The 22,663-nt window shown below is 40.3% G+C and overlaps 1 protein-coding gene across 3 annotated transcripts in view; it reads right to left on the bottom strand.

Moving 5' to 3' along the window:
- mon2 (MON2 homolog, regulator of endosome-to-Golgi trafficking) overlaps positions 1 to 21,670 on the bottom strand; it is a 38,895-nt gene extending 17,225 nt beyond the window's left edge. For all 3 annotated transcript variants that reach the window (XM_083917265.1, XM_083917267.1, XM_083917266.1), the window contains exons 1-16: positions 21,203 to 21,670; positions 13,938 to 14,001; positions 12,750 to 12,877; positions 9,699 to 9,830; positions 9,213 to 9,342; positions 8,755 to 8,852; positions 7,944 to 8,069; positions 7,506 to 7,700; positions 6,970 to 7,094; positions 6,313 to 6,452; positions 5,902 to 6,055; positions 4,387 to 4,577; positions 3,079 to 3,160; positions 2,206 to 2,387; positions 1,324 to 1,436; positions 261 to 365 (exon numbers count right to left, since the gene is read on the bottom strand). In XM_083917265.1, the coding sequence (XP_083773391.1) occupies positions 261 to 365; positions 1,324 to 1,436; positions 2,206 to 2,387; positions 3,079 to 3,160; positions 4,387 to 4,577; positions 5,902 to 6,055; positions 6,313 to 6,452; positions 6,970 to 7,094; positions 7,506 to 7,700; positions 7,944 to 8,069; positions 8,755 to 8,852; positions 9,213 to 9,342; positions 9,699 to 9,830; positions 12,750 to 12,877; positions 13,938 to 14,001; positions 21,203 to 21,310 (2,073 nt within the window). In that variant the 5' untranslated portion in view covers positions 21,311 to 21,670. The remainder of the gene's footprint in view (positions 1 to 260; positions 366 to 1,323; positions 1,437 to 2,205; positions 2,388 to 3,078; positions 3,161 to 4,386; positions 4,578 to 5,901; positions 6,056 to 6,312; positions 6,453 to 6,969; positions 7,095 to 7,505; positions 7,701 to 7,943; positions 8,070 to 8,754; positions 8,853 to 9,212; positions 9,343 to 9,698; positions 9,831 to 12,749; positions 12,878 to 13,937; positions 14,002 to 21,202) is intronic.
- Positions 21,671 to 22,663: the final 993 nt, after the last annotated feature.

The following is a 22,663-nucleotide window of genomic DNA, read 5'->3' as shown; positions in this document are numbered from 1 at the left end:
ATTACTCATTACTTATTATTACTATTAAATGATTTAAGAATTATTAAATCTAAAATTTAAATTGACTTTGTTTCCGTAACATTAACAAATAATGATTTTTATTTCATGGTTCTGTATGAATTGATGTTGACAATGTGACATTTGAAATACAACTAAGAGAGAGAATGTGAACTGCCTATTTTGAAGGGTTTAATTAGGAAAGAATGTGTGCATATGTGTGTGATTACGTGTAAACGAGTAGTACCAGGTGGTAGCAGTACCTGTAGTGTAGCCAGTACCAGCTGCCAGGAGGTGCCCAGCACGGCCCCATGGCAGTGGGCCAGGTTCAACAGGGTCCGCATGCACTGTATGTTCTTGGCAGTTAGCTGACAGAAGGACAGACAGTTCTATTATAGTACATTTTAATACACGTCATAAGGGATTTAGCTGATACAATTTACACTTCTCCAGAGCAAAACCGAGTCAAATGGTAGAAAACCTCAAACTTGATTTCTTACTAAAATGATAAGCTATTAGTACCATAAAATACAACGGCCACTGCCATACAACCATGGAAAGGACAAGAATTGGTCAAGGTTACGGTACATGTATCTTGAAATGTAATTACCCTAAAATTTATTTGTGTACCACCTTTTTATAAATTAAATAAACTACAGCTCAGTGCTTTATGATAAGGAAATTACATGCACGGAGTGCTTCACATGAACACATGTAAAGCAAAATAAGATGGAAAATAAAACGATAGTCATATTTTCCAGTGGCTTGTCCACATTTATAGAGCCTGCATGAAACAATATGGTAAGAATGCACAGGGCGAAGTATCCAGATGCACTTTTTGTAGTCCCCCTTTGGAACATTGTAGTTTCACCATGGCAGATCAACATCAATAATAGTCGCCAACGCATAATTATGGAGCCAAATGTAAGTGCAGTCGTATGCGCTGCACACTGCGGTTATCTTTTCCTAAATGGTTAGAAATTCTCCTCCACATATTTCCTTGACCTCATGACTTTTTCCATTGAGGTCAAGGAAAAGTGGTTAGGGAAAGACATAAGTGGTACTTTTTTTGACCATTCAACCACAGCCAAAGATTTGGACTGGTCTTGAGTTAACTGGGCTCCGTCCTGCTTTGGACTACTGCTCTCTTTTAGAGAATTCATTGTCATCCTACCAGTTTTGCTGCTGTAAAATTGTTGTTTATACTGTATTTGTCTTGATTATAAAGTGTTTGTGAGCTATGTTTTTGGAAAAACAAGCTACGTGAATGAAATTGCTAAAATGTAAATGTAACCATAGCCTCTTCATAACTGCGTGTGTCCTTACCACCACAGTGCCCTGGGGCTGGGAGGTGAGTGGCTGCCCCACAGCCACCACCTGCTGATGAGATTCACTGGAGGGGCTGATAATCTGCACACTCTGGCCCTGGATTGAGTAGGCTGTGGAGAACACATGCCCCGCATGCACACACGCACACACACGCACACACACGCACACACACACGCACACACAGTTTTTTTCAACAAGAGTCAGTAATACACACAAGCAGGTTTTGTAACAAGCTTACGACATGCAAGAAAAGCTTCCTTAATTAACTCCAAGGCATCCATCGCGGGTTGAGACCCAATTTGCAGGCTTTATCTCTACAAGCTAATATGCAAATAACAAACGTCTGAGTGGTTGGTTTGAGAGCAGCTGTGTGTGTGTTTATGTCTACATTCCCCAGACACATTTTCCTTCGTGTTTCTAATTAGACACCACAGTGAAAAGTTATGGATAAATGCAATAATAGAAGGGCAATAGGGACAGGCAGAGTGCCAACATTTTACATGTTAAGCTCAGTTTAGCAGCATGCACGTATAACCTTATGGGAGATGAGATATGCTCATTAGTTTAACATGAACACACATGACCAGAGGATGGTACAGGGTAGGAAAGAGGGACTTCTAGATGTTTGTGGTACAGTTATGTATTGGATTTTGTGATGCAAGTATTAAAGTAGAAATACAACCATGCATTCTAAAGTCAGCCCCAAAGGGTTTGCAGTATTATCCAGGTATTTCAAGTAGTTGTGTATGTGTGTGCAGGCAATTAACTATATGGACGACTTCTTGTACAATATAAAAGAGGCAAGAGGACACCTGAGGTGCTGCTTACACTGTGTATTCTTTGTAGTTTTAAGTGCCATTCTGAACTGAAGAGCTGTACCTTTGCTAGAGAGGTTGGCGGCATTGCTGCTCAGAACAGTCAGGGCATAGTGTGGCGGCAAAGAAGCCTTGCAGATGGCTGTGATGAAGGCGTCACGGGGCGTCACCAGGCCAAGGCGACCACACAGCGAGGACATGGTCAGTTCTGCCTTAAGGATGTTCTCTGTGGCTGTTTCATCGGTGCTAAGGTGATGGAACAAGAGGGAGAAAAAAAAAGAAAAACAGACAAAGTGAAGAGTGTAGTCTGTCTGTGGTAATTAACTAACACTATTGTGTCATGTGTTAGCATGAATTGTGTTAATTATTTAAGTGGGGATGTCTACAACGATTCCATCAAGACTGATTCCAATGATTATTTTTTGTATCAAAAAAATATTATTATCTAAAAATAAGATAAATAATAATATTTATATTTTTATGAAATACACAGGTGTGTGATGTATTAAGACTTAGGTTCTATCTATCTTAATCTGAGTGTTTTTCTAAAATGCATTAATAGTTATGTGGACACGGGACACTAATGTGTTCACAGAGGGCTCATAAATTTGCTTCATGCTTGCTTTACTCATGCAAGTTTGATCACTCAAGTTGAAATATTTCAACTCCTGAGAGCCTGAACAGTCCTTCACATGAAAGTTGCACGTAAAAAAAAAATCCCCCAAACTGCATAGTCAGATCACATCAGTTGATGTCCAAGTTTAAGTCCTGTATTCTATTGATATTTTCAAACACTACAACAGGAGATAAATTTGACCACATGCAAACTGTTTGTTTTCAATTCATTCGCTCCTGCTTGATCACCCAAATGTGGACATCCAACATAGCTTTTGACAGCAAAAGAGCAGTTTGTCAAAAAGGTAGAGAGGCAATTCACCTGGCGTCTAGTAGCAGAGACAGAGCGGCCAGTAGACCACACCAGCAGGCACTGACCATCTCCTCCCACACCAGGTGGGCTCCTGAGACAAAAACACAAAGCATTCATGAGTTTATTGAGGAATTATTTTACTTCAGTTTTGTCAGTATCACTTGGGAAAAGAAACAAAAACATGACATTTTTATGTCTTATTTGAAAAGATATACTATACTGGCCACAAGGCTTCATATAAGTGCTTCCACCCAGAATCCTTATAGCCTACCTATGGTTACCTCGATGTCAGGGGTGTGACAAGACAATACATGATATTGAGTTCATGAGAACGAGTTTTAACACTATTTTTAACTTTCAGTATTTTCTTTACAGGCACAGTTGATTTTAGCAGAGAGCTGTGGTGGGTGGTGCTGCAGGTCTCTTTCTATAGTGTTAGCCGCGGAGTAGCCTACGTTACCCATACTGGTAGAGTATCCCCCTGCCCTTTTTCTGTCAGTCAGCTGGTGAAGGCAGGTTATTGAGCCACTGTCAATCGGCTTGGGAGCTGCTGACAGCGAGGAGGCCAAACTGTCTTCCTAACTCGTCCCTTATGGAGGAGTAGGGATCGCCAGGTGCGGACACTGAACCTATAACTTGTAGCCTAATGTTAAAGAAGACACGTGTTACGTGTTTGTGTTAAGGGGCACTATCTTCTTACAGTGTCTTATCTGTCACTCTGTTGCCGTTTATTCACTTACATATTGATATTGCAACACAACTTTTCACCTCAACGAGAAATATCGTCACGTTTTAGTATCTCAAGATCTCGTGGGACGACATCTCATCACACTCCTACTTGATGCCAAAACATATTATGTACAATTGTGGGTTTGGGACTTTTTACAGCCAAGGAAGATTTAGGCTCTTTACAGAGTGGAGGGATCAAATAATCAATTTACTGTTTCTTTGTTAAATCCTAAATGATAATTTTGTGTTTCTTTCTATTTTAATAATCCAGGCTGAACACCTATCCCAACCCCTCCTCAATGTTACCTGCTTCCCCGTAACACTGTGTTTAAATGTCACGACGCTATGAATTGTGGGTAATTCACTCAGCCAAAGTCTGCAGAAATGCAGACATACAGAAAGTGTTCATAGAGGCTTTAAAATGTCTTGACAGAGGGACAGCCCTCAGCCCTCGCAGGTTTAACGTGAAAGTTCATCAAAGTCTGTGATTCTGTGAGTGTGGAGATTGGGATACAACCATATACTGTAAACATATAGGGACAGGTTGCAACACATGCTCTGGTATTTCCCCCTTAAGATGTAGCTTACCAGGTTGTGGCTGCCACTGCTGATCGGGATGAATCTCCCTGAACTCAGCAGCTGCCTCCTCCTCCATGGCCAATTCTCTTTCAATCATAGAGGTGATGCCCCGCACCAGGTCCAGTAGGGCACTGAATGCCACAGACATGGCATAGCCCTCTGGGATGGAGGGGGGCTCCACCTTGTCCAGCATCTCTAGACTAGAGAGAATGAAAGGGACAGAGCAAATAAGATGGAGGCTAAAGTGTTTGTATATGTGTTCTAGTGTGAACTGAATTGTGCCCATGAATAAAAGTCCATCCAGTAAATTTAACTGTTTTCGTGTGTCTAGTTAAGAGTCCCATCATGACATCCCTCTTTTAATCAGCACTCCTTATTTAAGACACTCGGGGCGCACTCACACTGTCCATCTGTACCGTGCCCCATGCTTTAGGGTACTTGTCCCCCCCTCCCTCGCCGCCCAGGCCCGTTTGTACTCACACCGCTGGGGTCTCGGCGCGAATGCTTTTTGCCTGCCTATACGTCATCACGCCGTAACACGTCACATGCATTGATTGAAGTCATCGCGATGCGTCACTTTGGTCACAAAAGCGCTCAGTATTTTGGCCACATAATGGAAAGCAGTGCAGAAAACATGGTAACGTTTTTGGCTTTGTGTTTTTTTTGGACTCATTGTGAGCCATTGTTTTAAATGTCCGCGCACGGCCTGTCCATTTTACTATGTCCGAACAGGCGCAGATAAAATGATCAGAATCCCTGTAGGCCTCGTGCTCGTACACGTGCGCACGCTGGTGCTTGTACATGTGAAAACCTGCTTTACAAAAGCCCACCTCTCCTAAACGGGCCGTGGTCGGCAGGCATACACTAGGCGACACACTGGTCAAACGAACTAGACTTTAGCTGTGAAATGTGCATGGGCACGGTACGGATGGACAGTGTGAGTGCGCCCTAAAAGCATCAAACTCTCCTACATACTAAGGAAAGTCAGCTTCCAACACCACCAGCAAGAACCCCAATTGCAACAAATTGATTTCATTACCATGGGAAAGGAACATTTACACAACACCTCTCTTTGTGACAGGAAGGCCTCTGGCTAATGTAACTCTCTGTATTACAAACCTTGCCTTCAATGTAAAAACAAATGACATAGTATTCACACCTCAAGCAGGGATAAGCCTTTGATCTCTGCCCTATTATGCTCCTCTGTTGTTTAATGCTAACCCATTTATCACTGCTTGCAGGATACAGCTGACTTTGTAGGGATACTAAAAGCTTATATTATGCCACTTGGCAGGAGATCCCTACAACTATTCACTTGTTCTGTGTGTGTGTGTGTGTGTGTGTGTGTGTGTGTGTGTGTGTGTGTGTGTGTGTGTGTGTGTGTGTGTGTGTGTGTGTGTGTGTGTGTGTGTGTGTTTGTGTGTGTGTGTGGTTTAGGACTTAAATGTGCGTACACATGAAAGAAAATAGATAAAATGAGTGACAAAGGGGAACTATTTAAGTCTGTGCAGTAACAGTACTTACTAGGTGGCCTTGGCGCTGCCCTGGACACTAACAGTCATAAGGGGGATCCAGGTTCCTCTGTATTCAAAAGCAGCCTGGGTTGTCAGGTTGCCACTGACCCCTCCTGTCCCTGGGCCGCCCTGTGCTGTGCCCTGGGTCCCTGAACCTGAGCCACCTGGAAGGAAAACAAGTAAGATAAGAAGACAAATTTCTGCTCCCAAATATCCATGACATTCCCATATATGAAACATCTAAAGAACTTAATGGACACAAGAAAAGGAAAATCTATTGACTTTTCTATGGTAATCATAAGGAATCATAATTGTATTACTGTTAGCAGTACATACACATAATGCACTGATTAGCTGTACCATCCTCATAGACCTCAAACTGAGGATTTGGTTGCTCTAAAAAAAAAAACAGTGAACTGACCAGCAGGTGCCATAATGGCCGCAGTGTTGCCCGCACTGGGGACGATGAAGAGGGACTGGATGAAGGAGCCTAGGGCGTTGACAATGTCTCTGAATACCTTAGTGGAGTGCTGCTTCATGTCGTAGGACTGGCAGAACGAACTGAAAAAGGACAAGAATTGCAGGATTTTGTAATGAGAGGTCAGTAAGAAAGAAACAGCAAGAATCAGCTAAACATCCATCTGGTTCAGCTGCTCTTTGTCAGCCTCAGCAGTACATGGTAGCCGTTAGCATGCAAACATCTCATATCATATCATCCTCTACCTATGAATCCGTGAACCATGACAGAGATCAACAGATGGATCAATTAATTGACCACCATTGCTTTTCCTAGAATCATGGGGATATTACGGTTAAAATTCATTCATACTATTTCAATAACTCAGTATCCTGTTGACAGCATTCACACTATAAGTCTTTTAGAAGGTATTTAGTCATTAGGAAATGATAACCTACACTCAAGCAGTGTGAGGCACAAAAATACTAGTCTTTTGTTTTACTCTGTTACTGTGTAACATGAGATAGAATTTAAGCCAGACAGGAAAAAAAATCCTAGTAAAGTTCTGAGACTCATTAATTAAAATGTGTGTTTTGTTTTGTAGCACTTAATATTGCTTACCGTAATAAATGTGGCTGCACACACAGCCGATGGACTGATTCCACAGCCACTGCTCTCAGCCACTGTGGCTTCTCCCCATCCAGAAACTTCACCAGCAGAGACAAGAAGATCTCACACTCAGTCACCTGTTTAACAAACACACCCCAATCCCGATTAGGACAGACTTTTGGTCAGCTTTGTCCTGTAACTGGAAGCTGGCCTCTGGAAAAGTCCTTAAATCCCTTCAGGCTCCGATTAAGCATCTGTGCCCTACCATGCTTCTTGACAGACTGGCAAAAGCCAAATTTCCATTTTAAGGATTGATAGAATATCACTAAAATAAACAGCTGCTATGCTTAATTACTTAGTTGCAGCTAAGCTCATTAAATCGCCTGGGGCAGAACTAAGATAAAACTACTACTACGCTAATCCAATGCTAATCAGACCAGATCAATCAAGAGTATCAGCTCTGCGTTTGGAGAAAACCACTTACTCGTAAAGTAGCCATCAGGCAACATTTCTGGCCAGTCGACTATCACTGCAGACTGGCCCCTTACCAGTAAGGTGTAGAAGTGCTTGATGAGGACGGAGACCACACGTAGTAGCCTCATGCAGATGGGGAAGTAAGGTTTCTCCACAGGTGCTGGTGAGGCGGCGCTGCTGCTTCCCTGCCGGAACTTGATGTTGGGGGAGAAGAGTTTGATGACGAGGGGGCACACCCGTTCTTTCAGCAGGAAGCTGAACTCTTGGTGCTGGGTAGGACATCAAGACAGAGAGGGATGTTGGGATCAGATCAAAACATACTACAGGTAAAGAGAACTGGTTTCACTGAGCTGTATAATCTCAGATGTAAAGATAATAAAACACAGGAGGTGGACAAAATAACAGAAATATCTCATGAAACATAAATCACAAAGAAAAAGAAAAGGAATAAATTAAATGATCTTTTTAATAAGTGTCCCAATACTGTACATAATGTGTAAAGTTGCATGTACCTGTAGGAACACCCCGGGAAAATCATTAAGAACAGACTCCAGCAGCTCCAGGCCAAATGTACGGGTCATCTCTGTCATCCCCACCAGCCAGTAGGGGGCATCAGCATTCACAAGCTGGCACAAGTCCTGCAGGGAAGCACACAACAGCATTTAAACAATAGTGTGTTATGTCCTAAACACATCAATGTGGTTGAAACAGTGCCGTCACTGAGTTTTGCTGAAAGCATGAACATGATCACACACTAGTGCGTCGTGGTTGATGGGGGACATTTAATTACTTCTTCTTGTACTTTAATAACAAGTTGAACTGGACTATAAACGCTGAGGCTATCTACAAAAAGGGCTGTCACCCCCTGTCTTTGATATGGACAATCTGTTCTTTGCACATTTTTAAAGTACTTTGCACATTATTACAGTGCTTTTAATCTTTATATATTACTATTGTAAATTTAATATATTTTATGCATAAAATATATATATATTTCTGCTTTTCCAAATATATGTTATCAGGATAATATAATATATAATTGCTGTTAAATATGTTGTTTGTATAGCTGGAGTTTGCAAAGAAAATAATTTCTATTCTGATTGCAAATGTCATCTCATGGCAAAGATGACAGCAACGACTAAAGCCCACTTTGAATCTTGTTGTTATGAGGTCATCAATTTCCAGTTATGTGCAGGACTTTGATTTCTTGTCTCACGTCTACACATTATGAGATCATGAGCATGTTTCAAAACCAACTTGGTCTTAAAGTTTCATCTTTGGAAGAGGGCTGTGTAGAAGGCTGCCGCCCTCTGGTGGACATACCTGGAACAGCATGTATGCATCTTTAGCACTCGGCCTGAGCGTACTAACAGACCGCCTGTTGGTGTTTCCCTGGACAGGGGGAGGATGCTCAACAATGCCTGGGGGGTATACAAATTAAATTTAAGGCATTTAAGCAATTAATTGGCAGTACAACAGTAAAAGAAGTAAATCAACAGGGTAAGTGTGAGTTCAGAGTGGAGATGTTACTGATTCATTAATATTAAAATTCAATCTCTGATAAATAAGCTTTGAGCTCAACTTCCCATGAATCATATACGTATATAACCTGTATACTAATCCGTACTCTCTACGTAGACATACCTCTCCCTCAGCGCACGATGATCATGAACTGAGGCTTAAATTTTCTGTAAATCTTTCATAAGACATCACATTTTTCTGTAAAAATATTGCATCCCGTCAATGTTTCCATCACTATATGCACTTCCCATTTTCCTGACCTTTGAAACGCTCATCCTCAGCCACCATCCTCTCAAAGACCACAGTGACCACCTGTCTGACGGTTGCAGCCGCTGTGTTGTTGGTGATGTTGTCCTTGGTGAAGTGAAGACGGAAACACAGCACGATGGCCTGGGCAGGGAAACACTTAAATTCATTATGTGGCCTTTGTGCATATGTGTATATTGTATACCATCTTCAGGAAGGGTAAAATACAAGCATATTCTGTGTTTTCAGCCGTCTCAGGTAACAAGGATTGTAACTTGATACAGTAGAAAAAGTTGATATCCTGTGACTTTTAACAAAAAAGTAGTTTGAACAGAACGAGCCCATATAATTTTGCACTGTGTTATGATGCTGCCTAAACTGGCGGAAGAATACCACAAACATCTCTATTTATGAGTATAAAACATTATAGTCAAAGATTACAAATGTATGGTAGACAGGTTACATGATATATGCGTGATACAGAAGTTTTGTTCTTGTACCTTGGAAAGTACTTCATCGTGTACGACTGTGTTGGTGGTTAGCAGGACCAGGACCGTCTGTAAAAGTTTCAGCTCCTCCAAACCATTTTCCATCAGCTGCCACAACATGTTGATGATATTCCCTGCAGCTGCCTGTCACATACAAACAACTAACATTGTTTACATTGATCTTTATCAAATCTTAGCATATTACTGATCATCCACCAGCATGCATGCACAAGTACTTGGAGATCAACTCAAGAGGCAGTATCACAATTCCTAAAAAAGTCAAGTAAGAGCTCCGCCTGAGGTTACACAACCTTGAATCAAAGACATGCATAAAAACAGACACTCATGCGACCAGCTGGTGCTGCCTGTTTAGGGGTCACAACATCAAAGAGTTCAATAACACCAAAGCTAGCTGACAGTTAACATTATGTCACTTGATGCTCACAAAAAGTGACACTGCGTGTCCTTTCTTGGGTCAAGCTGTCCAAAATACATCTAGTTATAACTCAATCCCTCTGAGCTAGAATCACAGGACTTATTCCTTCAAAAAATAAAATCAAGATAAAAAAATCAAGATAAAAAGAAGAAACATTCAATTTCCAATTCATGAGTTTTATGCTCACCAATTAAAATGTCTATTATTTCTTAGATTTATAAATCAACCTTTTAAGCTATAAAATACCACAAAATTGCCTTATTCTGTCGAAAAGTCCAAAACAAAAATAAAGGACATAGAATGTGCAATGATATAAAACAAAGTACGTAAATGAGCAATTCTTCACATTTGAGAGGCTGGAACCAGCAAATGTTTGGTATTTTCGCATGATTAATGACTTGATATGATTCATGATTAATTTGTTGTCTTACTATTTTCTGTCTGATACTATTCGTTTCAGCTCTAAATCCACAGGTACATTCAAGATAATTCAGAATTAAAAAATGTTTACGTTCTGAGAGTTTATGCTAAATCTCTGTTCCCAAACTCGCAAAGATACAATTGGTTCAGGGGTGACCCATCGTATGTGGTCCAGTTCAGGAGCACACAATTATCATTAGCAGTTTTCTCATTGCAGAGGTTGATGCCCAGATTTGGTAATGTTGACAGTTTTGCTCCTGGGCCAGATAAGAAGCAATTCAGTAACTGTTTTTTCTTATTATAACATTTTCTTCCAAGACATTTTAACAGATCCCCTTTCCTTCACCAAGGAAAGAAATTACATTAACTATCACCACAATCTCTCTATATAACAAAGTATCTGACTAAGTTGCCTCCAGTGACACTGTAAGAATCAATACTGAGGTAGCAGACTTTTGTCTTGTGAGGCCCTCAAGTAGCTTTTAAACCCTGCAGTTCAGGGTCGCTCTCAAGGCTGCGGCCAAAGAAAAAGATAGAAGTTACAGTGTTCAATGGATCAGAAAATGTGTGTTTGGTATTATATGTGAAGACTGTGTCTTAAGCCCCTTTCACGCAGCCTTTTTGCTGCAGGGCTATAATGTCCTACCGTCTATGTGAAAGGCAGAGTTGGATAAAAAAGAAACAAAAAAAATGCTCTTTTAAAGACCAAGAGAAACTCCCAAAACTTCAGACTAGCTGAGAAAACCTGCCTCACACAATCAAGGAGACCACAGTAAAATTGTGTTTATGACAGTAAGTACCCTTTAAGGTGTGAAAATATGCAACAGTTTGAATTGACGTGGCTTAGTTTTGAAACAATAAGTTGACAGTAAAATACATTTAGAACATTTTTGATTATTATTTGTACCCAAACTGTGCAAAATATTGACTGAAAAGAGGAAAGAAAGGTTAAACAGTTGATCAAAATTCCACCAAAACACCCTAGTGTGTGTGTGTGTGTGTGTGTGTGTGTGTGTGTGTGTGTGTGTGTGTGTGTGTGTGTGTGTGTGTGTGTGTGTGTGTGTGTGTGTGTGTGTGTGTGTGTGTGTGTGTGTGTGTATTTAGATGATCTACTCTAATATTTACATTGTCTGATTGGGTATTGATGAGTTGCATTGATTCCTGTATTGATCTGAATGAATTACCCTGCGGATATGCCTAAGATGGAAGGTGAACTTAAATTGTAAGCCTGTGAGGAGACCGTTTATGCATTAATTCGGTGTTTAGCGAATTGGCAAGCCCTGTGTGACATGATAATAATAATATGATCCTAGAAGATGTATGTTAGATAGTGGTGTCTTGTATTCCCATGCGGAAGGGCCATATTTGGCATGAAACAGAATAAGAAATAAATGAATATATAAAAGGTGTCATTCTAGGAAGTAGAGTGAAACAAGGTGATGGATCCAGACGGGAGCAGTGGGCTCTTATTGATTTTACAACCTTACCAAATACAAAATGAAGGAAATGATGCCTGAGAGATTTGTGTAAAATATGGCAACACTAAACATCAGCTAGGTGTTTTTACTGTTTGATGTGCTACTTTTATGCCATGATTCAGAGCTGAAATAAAGAAGGCATTTGACCAGCTACACAGATATTTTACTATATTTTACTGGACTAATATCAATTAGGAATAACATGGTTCCAAAAAGGGCTGTATGGGTTTTATATTTCCAATTACACTACTGCATTTTATTAACTTGAATGATATATATTTTTGTCATATTGCCCTGTGTTAAAGTTTATTTGCTTATCTCTATTTTTGCGTGCCCATATCGCAACTCTGAACAAAACTAGGCAAACTAAACACAAGCACTTAAACTGCCTCGGAGTTTGTGTTATAGCTGATTGTTTCCAGCACAGTCACTCAGTCCCTCTAGTGACATGAAGCTGGCTTCAGGTGCAGTCGGAACTGTCCAGATCAGAACAATGTTCTGACGGAAAACAATAGCCTAAGTTGAATATAATGTCAATGTGTGCTACATTAGGGAGTTAAAGAAGAGAACAGTGCGTAACACAAACAGGCCATGAGTGACAGTCCCACTGCCTGACAAGCCTGCTACAATTTTCAGGATCAACCTGAGTTTGTGTGCATGCAGCCTTAGTGTACTGTATGTATAGTATATGCCAGCATTTCAAACGTCGGGCTAGCTCATGGTTCTCACCTCAGATACCACCTCATGGGACATGAGTCTCTGGATTGCAGCCAGACACAGCTGGGTGATCTTTGGCTCTTTGGTGCCACAGCCCATCAGAAAAGGCTGCACAACCTCTGAACTGTTCTCCTTCAGAGCTGCAGGGAAAGGACAGAGATAAAACTAAATGTCACTGTAAATTATTTTTCACTGTACTATAAATGTTGCTTCAAATAGGGGGGGGGGGGTATCAAACATTAAACATCTCTCAGAATGCTTATGTATAAATCCAAATTAAGTCGTGTTAATGTATTCTATGAACCCCTTGCTGTATTAAAATCAAGATCAGTATCAGAGGAGTAGAGGTATTGCAGCAATGCACAGATTAAATAGTCAAAACTACAGAATAACATACCGGAGACACTCTTAAATAACTTTCTGGAGAAGCTCAACAGTTCTCAATTATTAATTCAAAGTTGATTAAAATGTATCATTTCTTTTAAATATCAAAGCTTGATGACATATTTGGACTGGGTTATATTATGAATTAAAAATGGTTATATATAACAATGTGTGCTTTTCTTCTAACTACCTGTATCATTGTCTATCGTTGCATTTAGCTTCTTCTCTTCCATAATTTACACCTGCACAACAGGTCTCACCATTCAGTCTTTTTGTAACACCTCATTACGCTGCTGTGACAACTAACACATCCATTCTGTAGACAAAGATGAATGAGCTCTTCTGCAATGAGTTGCTGTGCAGTTTACAGTGTGCAGAGGGGGCTGTTGGAGTGAGACAGTCAACAGTTGAACTCGGAAAATGTCGATCACGTCTCAACTCTGCAAATGTTACTAAAAGCTGGATGTTGGTGATCAAGACAGCATAGGAAAAAATCCTATTCTATTGTTCAAGAGACCAGTCAGCCACATTTGTAAGTGCTTTGTAGTGAGTTCAGAACATGCAAATGTACTATTTAAATAGAATCAATCTTAGCAATTTATTTGGCAATATAAAAACATGGATATTGTTGCTTGTAGGTTTAACTGTGAAAAAACAGACAAAGCAAGATAATACTAATATTTAAAAAAACTCACCAAGATACAATATTTTGTGGGAAAATGCATCATTTTAAAATCAGAGTGAATTGCTCACTCTGACAAAGGGGTAAATAGATATCTCAGTTGTGGTTAACCACCACCCTTCTCACTTTCTCACCTGCCAGTATGTCTGTATTCCTGGCTGCAATGGTCTTAATCTTCACAATGCCAGACTCTGCGGCCTAGGAGGTAAAAGAAAAGAGAGCATACATTGAGGATAACATTTGACATTTAACATGTTTCAAAAGGTGCTGATAGCGCAGCACCAAAGTGCTACTGGTAGTAGAAACAACATCTTGTAATGATGGTCACAGGGGAGAAACAGGAAGGCCTAGCTAAAGAAAAACAGAAGGAGGGCTGGTAAATCGTTACAAATGGGCTTCAACTTGAGACGGATGTGCTAGTAGAAACAGATTTCCCCAGTGAGCTGTCTGACAGGGGTTAAATAGTAAGGGGGGGGTTGTCAAGAGAGAGAAAAGGAAGGAGGATAACATGGAGACAGACTAACTGTGAGTCAGTCTATGTCTGTGCCTCTGCCCATCCACTTCCCAGTACTGTATTTTTACCATTCATGACTCCTCCCTCTCACCGCTGCTACCTGTTCTCAATTTTACTCTTCCTTTACTAAATCGTCTCATTCTCTGACATTTTTTGTCATAAGGAAAAGAAAACACCATGACACTGCAAATCCCCTACAGAATACAAGAGTGCAAATGTGTACCTTAAGACGACAGCTGCACTGCAGACCAAAACTACCATTATTTATCTCATTTCAATGAGCATTTTTCCTTTGGCAGACTGATGCAGACTGATGCTGCAAGGTAACCAGCATCTGCAAAGCCCTCTAGGGCTGCAACTAGTAGTCGATTACCGATTAGTTGTTAGCTTTTTAATGAATCGCCAACTATTTGGATAAAGGATTAATCAGGTTTTTAAGAATAAATGTCTGAATTCTCTGAATTCAGATTCTCAAATGTGAATATTTTCTGATCTCTTTACTCCTCTCTGACAGTAAACTGAATATCTTTGAGTTGTGGACAGAACAAGACGAAGGAGGATGTCATCTTGGGCTTAGGGAAACACTGATCCACTATTTTCACCATTTTCTGACATTTTTTTAGACCAAACAACTAATTGATTATTCAAGAAAATATATCAACAGATGAATCGAGATAAAAATAATTGTTAGTTGCAGCTACATAGCCCACATATAGCAGAATGGTGCGCATGACAAACAAAGGCATTCTATCCTGCCATACATTTAACTTTTCTGTTAGTTAGTTTCACACATTTGATCACTGTTGTTGGTACGATTTCCTTGCGAAAAAGGAAAATATTGCATTTAATCAATTTATTCTGGAGAAAACTTGAATATCACAGCTTTTAATCACATCTGGCATATCACTGATGTCAGTGATGACAGAAACCCCCTCAACTGAACAAACAGCCAGTGGGCCTACATTACCTTGATGCATTTTTCATACAGCCCCTGCATGATCTGGCTACATCCCCAGCATGCTTGCGTTACAAATCACTGGAGCCTCACCATCCCATAACCTCTGCAACCACAGAAATACAGTGAGCCCATATTTTGAAAATAAGACATCTTATCTATGTGACCACTAAGTGATCCTTTTATTTCTAACATGGTTAAAGTTGCAGAAAAACATTCTACTAACACATTCCCTGTGTATGATAATCAAGCATATTCTGATTAAAAGCAAGTCATACTACTATAGACACCAGACGGAGAGATAAAGCAACTGCCCTTGACTTTTTATTTGGCCGACAACATGAATATATCGTTTTAACACGTCATTTGACCAGCCACAAGGTCAACAAGAGTAGAACAGACATTCTCTATTAAAATCGACATAGCAGGATGGTCAGAGCGGCGGACATTTTTATGTGTACCGTTGCCATCCAAAGACAGCGACCGTTGTGGTTATATTCATTAAATGACAGGAAAAACAGTTCAATGCCCGTTCTACTCTTATTCTATGTCTACGGTTGGGCCACTGTGATAGTGAACAATTCAAAACTTGCTGAACAGTTGGTTACCAAGGGTTTTGCCGTTAATACAGACTGAGCGGGCCTGTTACCATACAGCTCCTTAAAAAGTTAATCTCCAAAGAAAACGCTAGTCTCCCTCTTCTCCCTTTATTCCTCAAACAGAGCCAGAGGTCTTTACAGGGCAATGATGAGAACACAAAAGAGCTTTTTTTCATTCCCCAAAAATTACAACCATGCTGTAGCTAATCTTGATATTCCCAGAGGCTGAGACTATATTATACTGTATCTGTGAAGGACAACTGAAAAGACAAGTGCCCTGCAACTGCAAAGTCGTGGGTAGTGGTGAGGTTTAACCATATTTCTAGCTTTATAATAAAAGCCCAGGGAATTTTTTATCTTGCTTTGCAATGGTCATTTGAATTTAGACCAAAGACATTGACTGAAAATTACTAATAACAATAACCATTTTTATGATCAATTCCTTGTTAAAGTAATTTATCATGGAAGATTGATAAACATTTGCTGTTATTTTGCCAACATCTCCAACTTTTCGGCTTTTGTCATTTTCATATCTCCATAAATTAAATATATTTAGGTTTCCAGATGTATTCATCACCTGTGATCAATGCCTTTATACCCCAACATAACTGCACACTGTCCTACAGCGATCAATCTAGTCCGCTAAAATGAGATCCCAAGAAAAGCTGCAGCCTGTGGCCCAAGGGCAGCGAGAAAGATGGTGAAAGTTTTAAACAGTATTTCAAGTCCCCTTCAAATACTTCTGATGAGAGCCTTCTTTGTACTTACTGACTGGATAAAAAAGTCTTTGCCAAAGTAAGTAAAAACCATATGAATGGGATGATAAAATTCAGGAATTATTGACTGTATCAATTCAAATATTTGGTCCTCTGGATGTTGTTGAATGAAAATAGTGGCTTAGTGAGGTAATTTAACATAAGGCTGAAGATGATGATGAGAGACAAAATTGTATCTTGAAAAATAATCCTGAATAATCTCATTTGTCCATTGCACAACTCAAAAAGATGTTTTTTTTCCCACTACTGTAGAATCTGAGTCTGCCAAGTAGAGCCAATACACTAATTAGAAGCAGTTTGTGTGGGTTTTGCTTTGTTCAGCCTCGAGTGGACCCATGTGCTCCATCTGGAAACTAATGACAATACATTCCTGCATGCTAAAAAAAAAAACTTTGCAATGAAAGTCTTTTTAATACTGGCCTACTTCTTGATGCAGTCTAAGGTTGAATGAAAACGGTGACATTGTTTGAAGATTACTTTATTACATTACTTCAGTCTTTCTGAAAAGCTAGAACTTGATCTGTTCACCTAGTTTTTTGTCTATATGCAAAGGTAGTCTGGTGTCTACAGCACTGCTGTGCTGGATAGTTCAATTTACCCAGATAGAATGATTATTAGTTTGTTAGCATTTAACAGCAACATAACTGATGCCTTTTAGCCACTGTCATGATGTCAAGGCTGCATGGTTACTGTAGTTGCTAAAAATGTATCTTCAAGGTGGATTGCAGTGTGTTTACTAAGGTTGGGTATCAAACCTCAACTTTTTTTTTTAGCAGCAACCAAAATGTGTCTGTAGCATTGGCTGTTAAAAGCATATATAGTTGATCTAGGTCTGCTTACTTATGGTTAGATTGGTATTTCTCAACCTAGATATAAATGTTATAAATATTTATCTGTGAGGAGTTATTGTAGGGCTACTTGTGTCATGACAACAATAAACAATGATACAAAATTTTGAGAAGTTTGGCATATTTGATTAAACTGGAAAAGGGGTTTTGTAGAAAAAAAAAAATAGTCGAACCGAGGTACTGAAAATGTATTGTCTTGGTATTTGGTACTAAAATCAGAGTCCATACTGGCTTCAAAATTGAGTATGTTTAAATGATACAGCCTGCAGGTGGAACAGTGGTGTGGTGGTTAGCACGGTCACCTCACAGAAAGAGGGTTCCTGGTTTGAGACTGGGCTGGGGCCCTTCTGTGTGGAGTTTGCATGTTCTCCCCGTGTCTGCGTGGGTTTTCTCCGGGTTGTCCGGCTTCCTCCCACAGTCCAAAGACATGCATGTGTTAGGTTCATTGATGACTCTAAATAGCCCGTAGGTGTGAAAGTGAGTGTGAATGGTTGTCTGTCTTTCTTTGTCTCTATGTGCCCTGCAATAGACTGGCATCCTGTCCAGGGGGTACCCCGCCTCATGCCCGATGTCAGCTGGGCTCGGCTCCAGCCCCCCATCAACCCCGTTAGGGACAAGCGGTTGAAGATGGATGGATGGAAACGGCCCGCATCACTTACAAATGACTATCTACTTGTTATCAAATCTCCCAATACAGTTCACTATTTTCCATTTCAATATTTTAGAATTCTATATTAGAAATAGATGCAAACAATTAAGCAAAAATACTGTAACTGCAGAGGAACTGGTACATATACAGTCCTGGACAAACAAAGTTGATTTTGTGTTGTTTGTTGACAAAATCTCAACATCCAGTAGAAAGGGACATTAAACACTGGTCTCTGCTGTACAAACAATGTCAGAACCGAATCAGAAAGTGCTCAGTTCTAGGAGTTCTTCTCCAATGCCTTTTTTGTGTGAAGATCCTCAAAGCGGAACTGACCCACGTCTGAGTGCAAGCTCATTTCTTTGAAAAGCAACATTAGTTAAGCTCATCTCAGACTTACTGACATCCTCAGAAACATGCTGAAGTCTACACACTCAGCAGTTTTTTGTAACTGACGTAGCATACTGTGAAAAGGCATTCATTCAAAGTTTCAGTGCAGTAGTGTCAGTCAACCAAATCCTCATTCCATGGTGCTTGTTACTTTGTCTCTTTACAGCCTACATGACCTGTCTAGCCAATGATATGTGAGCTAAGCTAGCCAGACAAAGGCTGCCAATAATGCTTTCATTATTTCTGCAGGTTTTCCTAAGACAAGCAGTCACATTTCACTACGAGCAACATGCACTTGACAGTGCCTGACACATCCGCAGAGATAGCGAAGGGCTTGCTGCTTGATGTGTTTTTTTTTTCACCTAGGCAAAAGCAATCAGAACAAAACAAACAGCAAATGCCTTGGTGGTTTCACTGACTGCAACTCAATGGAAGAGAGGTTTTGAGTGTGATGCTATGATGCAGAAAAATCAATGGGACTCTTCTTGGCTCCCCTTAACCCTGAGAACCACTGAATGTGGTGCAATGTCTCTGTGGGAGATAGATTGGGAAATGGGGGAGGAACTGGAATGCAGATGGCAAATGAGGAGAGGGCTTCCTCATTCTTCTTTTGCAATTGGGACATAATATTACATTTTGATAATTTACGAACAATGAAAATAACTAAAATGGGTTGATCTGGTTAATAAAAACTAATATGACATAATTTCATTGACATCACAAATAATTTGAACTCACAACAACAGCCAACCATACTCAGCTTGTTTGTAGCAAAATAACATCCCAGCAAATATATCAATCACACCTCAAATTGGAAAAGGTTGTTTCACTCACAACACTATCAACCAGGGTGCGAGTGAGCTCAGGTTGTAGGGAACATCAAAGTGTCTCCCTGCACTGCTGTGATCCCTGAGGGAAAGATGTTGATAAGGACCAGGAAACATTGGTGGTGATAAATCAATATTGACAGAGATGCTTCATGAGTTGAGACCAGTTTAACACTGTATGCAGTGACAGAAACACATAAGAACAGATTTTTCCACGGCATCGAAAATCCCACAGCCAGTGCAGCATTTCATCTAATGACCTGCATGACCAGTGTTACATATGCAGGCAAACAGTGAGCTTGACATACCTTGGAATTACAGGGAATTAAGGTAAAGAGGATCTGACTGAGATGGTGTCAGTTAAATCACATAAGACAAGAAAGCACTGGTTGCTTTGTAGTCATTTGAGTGACAAGTAAATGATAGAATAGCATTTAACAATCAACATTGTCCACACGGTAAGGACATGCAGGGCAATCAAACTATAGAGCGAATTGAGGTTGTCTTTAACCAATAGTCTATGTCACCAGCCTCTTAATTCTGTATTTCTCTTTTAGCTATCACATTATAGTTAAAAAAAATACAATACAACCCAGATGTAAACGAACTCTGACCCAGGCCAGTGAACTACTGAAAGTCGATCACATAATAAAGAGAGTTGTATTGTTTGGAGTAATATGCAGTCATAAAAGCTGGGTTTACTGTTCTCTTGTGTGAATCACAATACACAGTAAAAGGCCCTAACATTGCACCTCCTTGTACTATTCTGTTCTTAAACTAAACCATGATGTCAGCAGCACTGCTACACAACGAAGCCAGTCAGCAACTGCAAACAGTGAGTTATTCCAAGGAATATAAAAATAAAAACATTTATTTGAAACTGCTCTTGGCTATGTCAATAATTGCAAACTGGGTGTGAAACCAACTTGCAATGTGAGATCCCAAATAGAGCTAGTCAGGCCAAAAAGAGGTATTCTATGAAAAATGTTAAAAAAATAAAAAAAAAGAATACATTTAAATGAATAAAGCATATGTTTGTCCAATAATGAATGCCCTACATAGCAGATGGTTCTCATAGAATATCGCGAATATATCCTGTGGTATCATCCAGCCAAGTATTGTACTTGACTGTATTGGTTTCAGTTGTGGGGGTCCTGAGATATCCACTAAAGATTTTTGCACAGCAAGTTTTATTAAAAACGAGTTTGAGGTGCTCAAAGCATTGGAAAAAAAGAGAGCAAGATATGTCAAGAGACAATGTCATGGTTATTTAGGATCATTCACAGATCTTAATGTGCACATGAGGAGATATAGGCCTGTGTGTGTATGTGTGTGTGTGTGTGTGTGTGTGTGTGTGTGTGTGTGTGTGTGTGTGTGTGTGTGTGTGTGTAATCTGGAGCATTGACACTACAAAAGATCATATAAGGTGGATATATTCTGTATGTTTCAATGGCTGAGCAGTAGGAATGAAACTGAATGTGTGAACTATAACTTCAAAGGGGCAGACACACATCATTCACCATACGAGTGCTTCATACTACTCATGTCAACCAAAGGTTATGACACAAACCATTTAAACACTTGTATATCCCTTTAATTGAACGCCTTGTTGGCAGGAAGGCCCCAGCAACTGACAACTTTTTAATTTACCCGTGCAGTATGTGGACAACTCAGCGTCCACATCCCACAACAGAGTCACGTCAGAGGCCCGCAGTTTAGTGGGGGAAATGGGCTCAAACAAACAAATGTGTAAAACCTATATTATCACGAATGGGAAATCACAAATGAGACCCGCTGCTGAACACCAGGGTAACGACTCAGTGAAGCTAACTAGCCCGGCTAACCTCTTTGACGGGGGGGAATTTCTTCTTGCACTCCATGGACAGAGAGCGCAGGTCCGTCTGCATGTTCTCCAGCAATTTCTTCACCGCTTCGGGACTGCTGGTCGACATCTTTTGACGGCGTCTTCGACAGATATCTCAAGAAAAAAAAATTCAAACGATAAGAAATGCGGGAGCGCAGTCGCCCCCACCCATCCACGGCCGAAGGATGTAATCCCACTTTATTCGGCTCCCCTGGAAAATAAAATAAAAACGCCGCGGTCCATTGACACAGTATCCCACTTCTCTGCTGTGAGCGCCCGTGCGCAGGAGAGCAGCGATGACACCGGCATATGTTCCTCTTCCTCAAAGTCCGTTGACATTAGCGTCTTTAAGTAGCATCAGTTATCCCCTTTATTTCTGTTTCTTAACGCCGCTCATTAGTCGAAGATATTTGTCAAATTTGAGCCGTCTGCCATCAGCGGCCGTCGGCTCCACTTTTCTTCCCACAATGCTTCGGTGGACAGTGACACGTCACTTGGACTTCCGTAAACAGTGACCGCCTCAGAGGGATGACTGCAGCGACCCCTGCTGGAAGAAGCTGGATACAGACAGACAACGACAAGAGCATGTCTGGTCTGGGCACTTCTGCACAGTTACATGTTGACTTGCGCCGTCTAAAGGCGAGAAAAGACGTTGCACTTTTAGCCACAGCTGAACAACAATTATTTCAATTGTACAGTGGTGGCATGTAACCTACACAGGAACCTTACATATCCGTTTGATGCAGGTGTACGTCTACTTTAGTTCTGCTTCTTCATACTTTTAGGCCTCCTCTTACATTTCAGAGGAAAATATTGTGTGTCTTCATCCACTACATTTATCCGACAGCTGTAGTTAGTAGTTTTGGTGCAGATTAGGATTTTGCATCCAAAATATATGACTAAGACAGCTCAACACCTATACAAAACAGTTGAGCTTACAACTCAACCAGGTACAGCCTGAAAATTCTGCTTACATGTTTACGCATAATCATATTAATTAAATAATAAATGATGTAATATTATAACACTAGGGCCATTATTCTGCATAATGAGTAGGCCTACGGTTACATTTGATGGTTTAAGGAGGCTACAGTTGTTGTAAGTGGTTATCTCAATATGTATTAATTACATATAACTTTTAATCAATACTTGGAGATTAAATGCTCCAATTTCTCAACATGCATTTAGTTGGCAGTTTTATTGGTCAGGGGTCAAAAAAGTCTAAAACTGTGGGCCTCCCCTCAGATGAAGCTTTGAAAAAGATTACTTTTACATAAACAAGTACCTAATGTATAAGAAGCATTGAAACTGAAATTGAAGCGACATATTCTTTAGGTTTATTTGTCACTAGCATGATGGACCTTCAATGATTACATCTATAGGATTCACACAATCATGTCGACTGCTGTGAAACTGCATGGGAAATCTATTAAAACAGCAT

Source organism: Echiichthys vipera, assembly GCF_963691815.1.
Source record: "Echiichthys vipera genome assembly, chromosome: 7".
In the NCBI taxonomy this organism is placed as follows: domain Eukaryota; kingdom Metazoa; phylum Chordata; class Actinopteri; order Perciformes; family Trachinidae; genus Echiichthys; species Echiichthys vipera.
The sequence above is the reverse complement of the archived record's forward strand: the minus strand, read 5'-3'. Positions and strand labels throughout refer to the sequence as shown.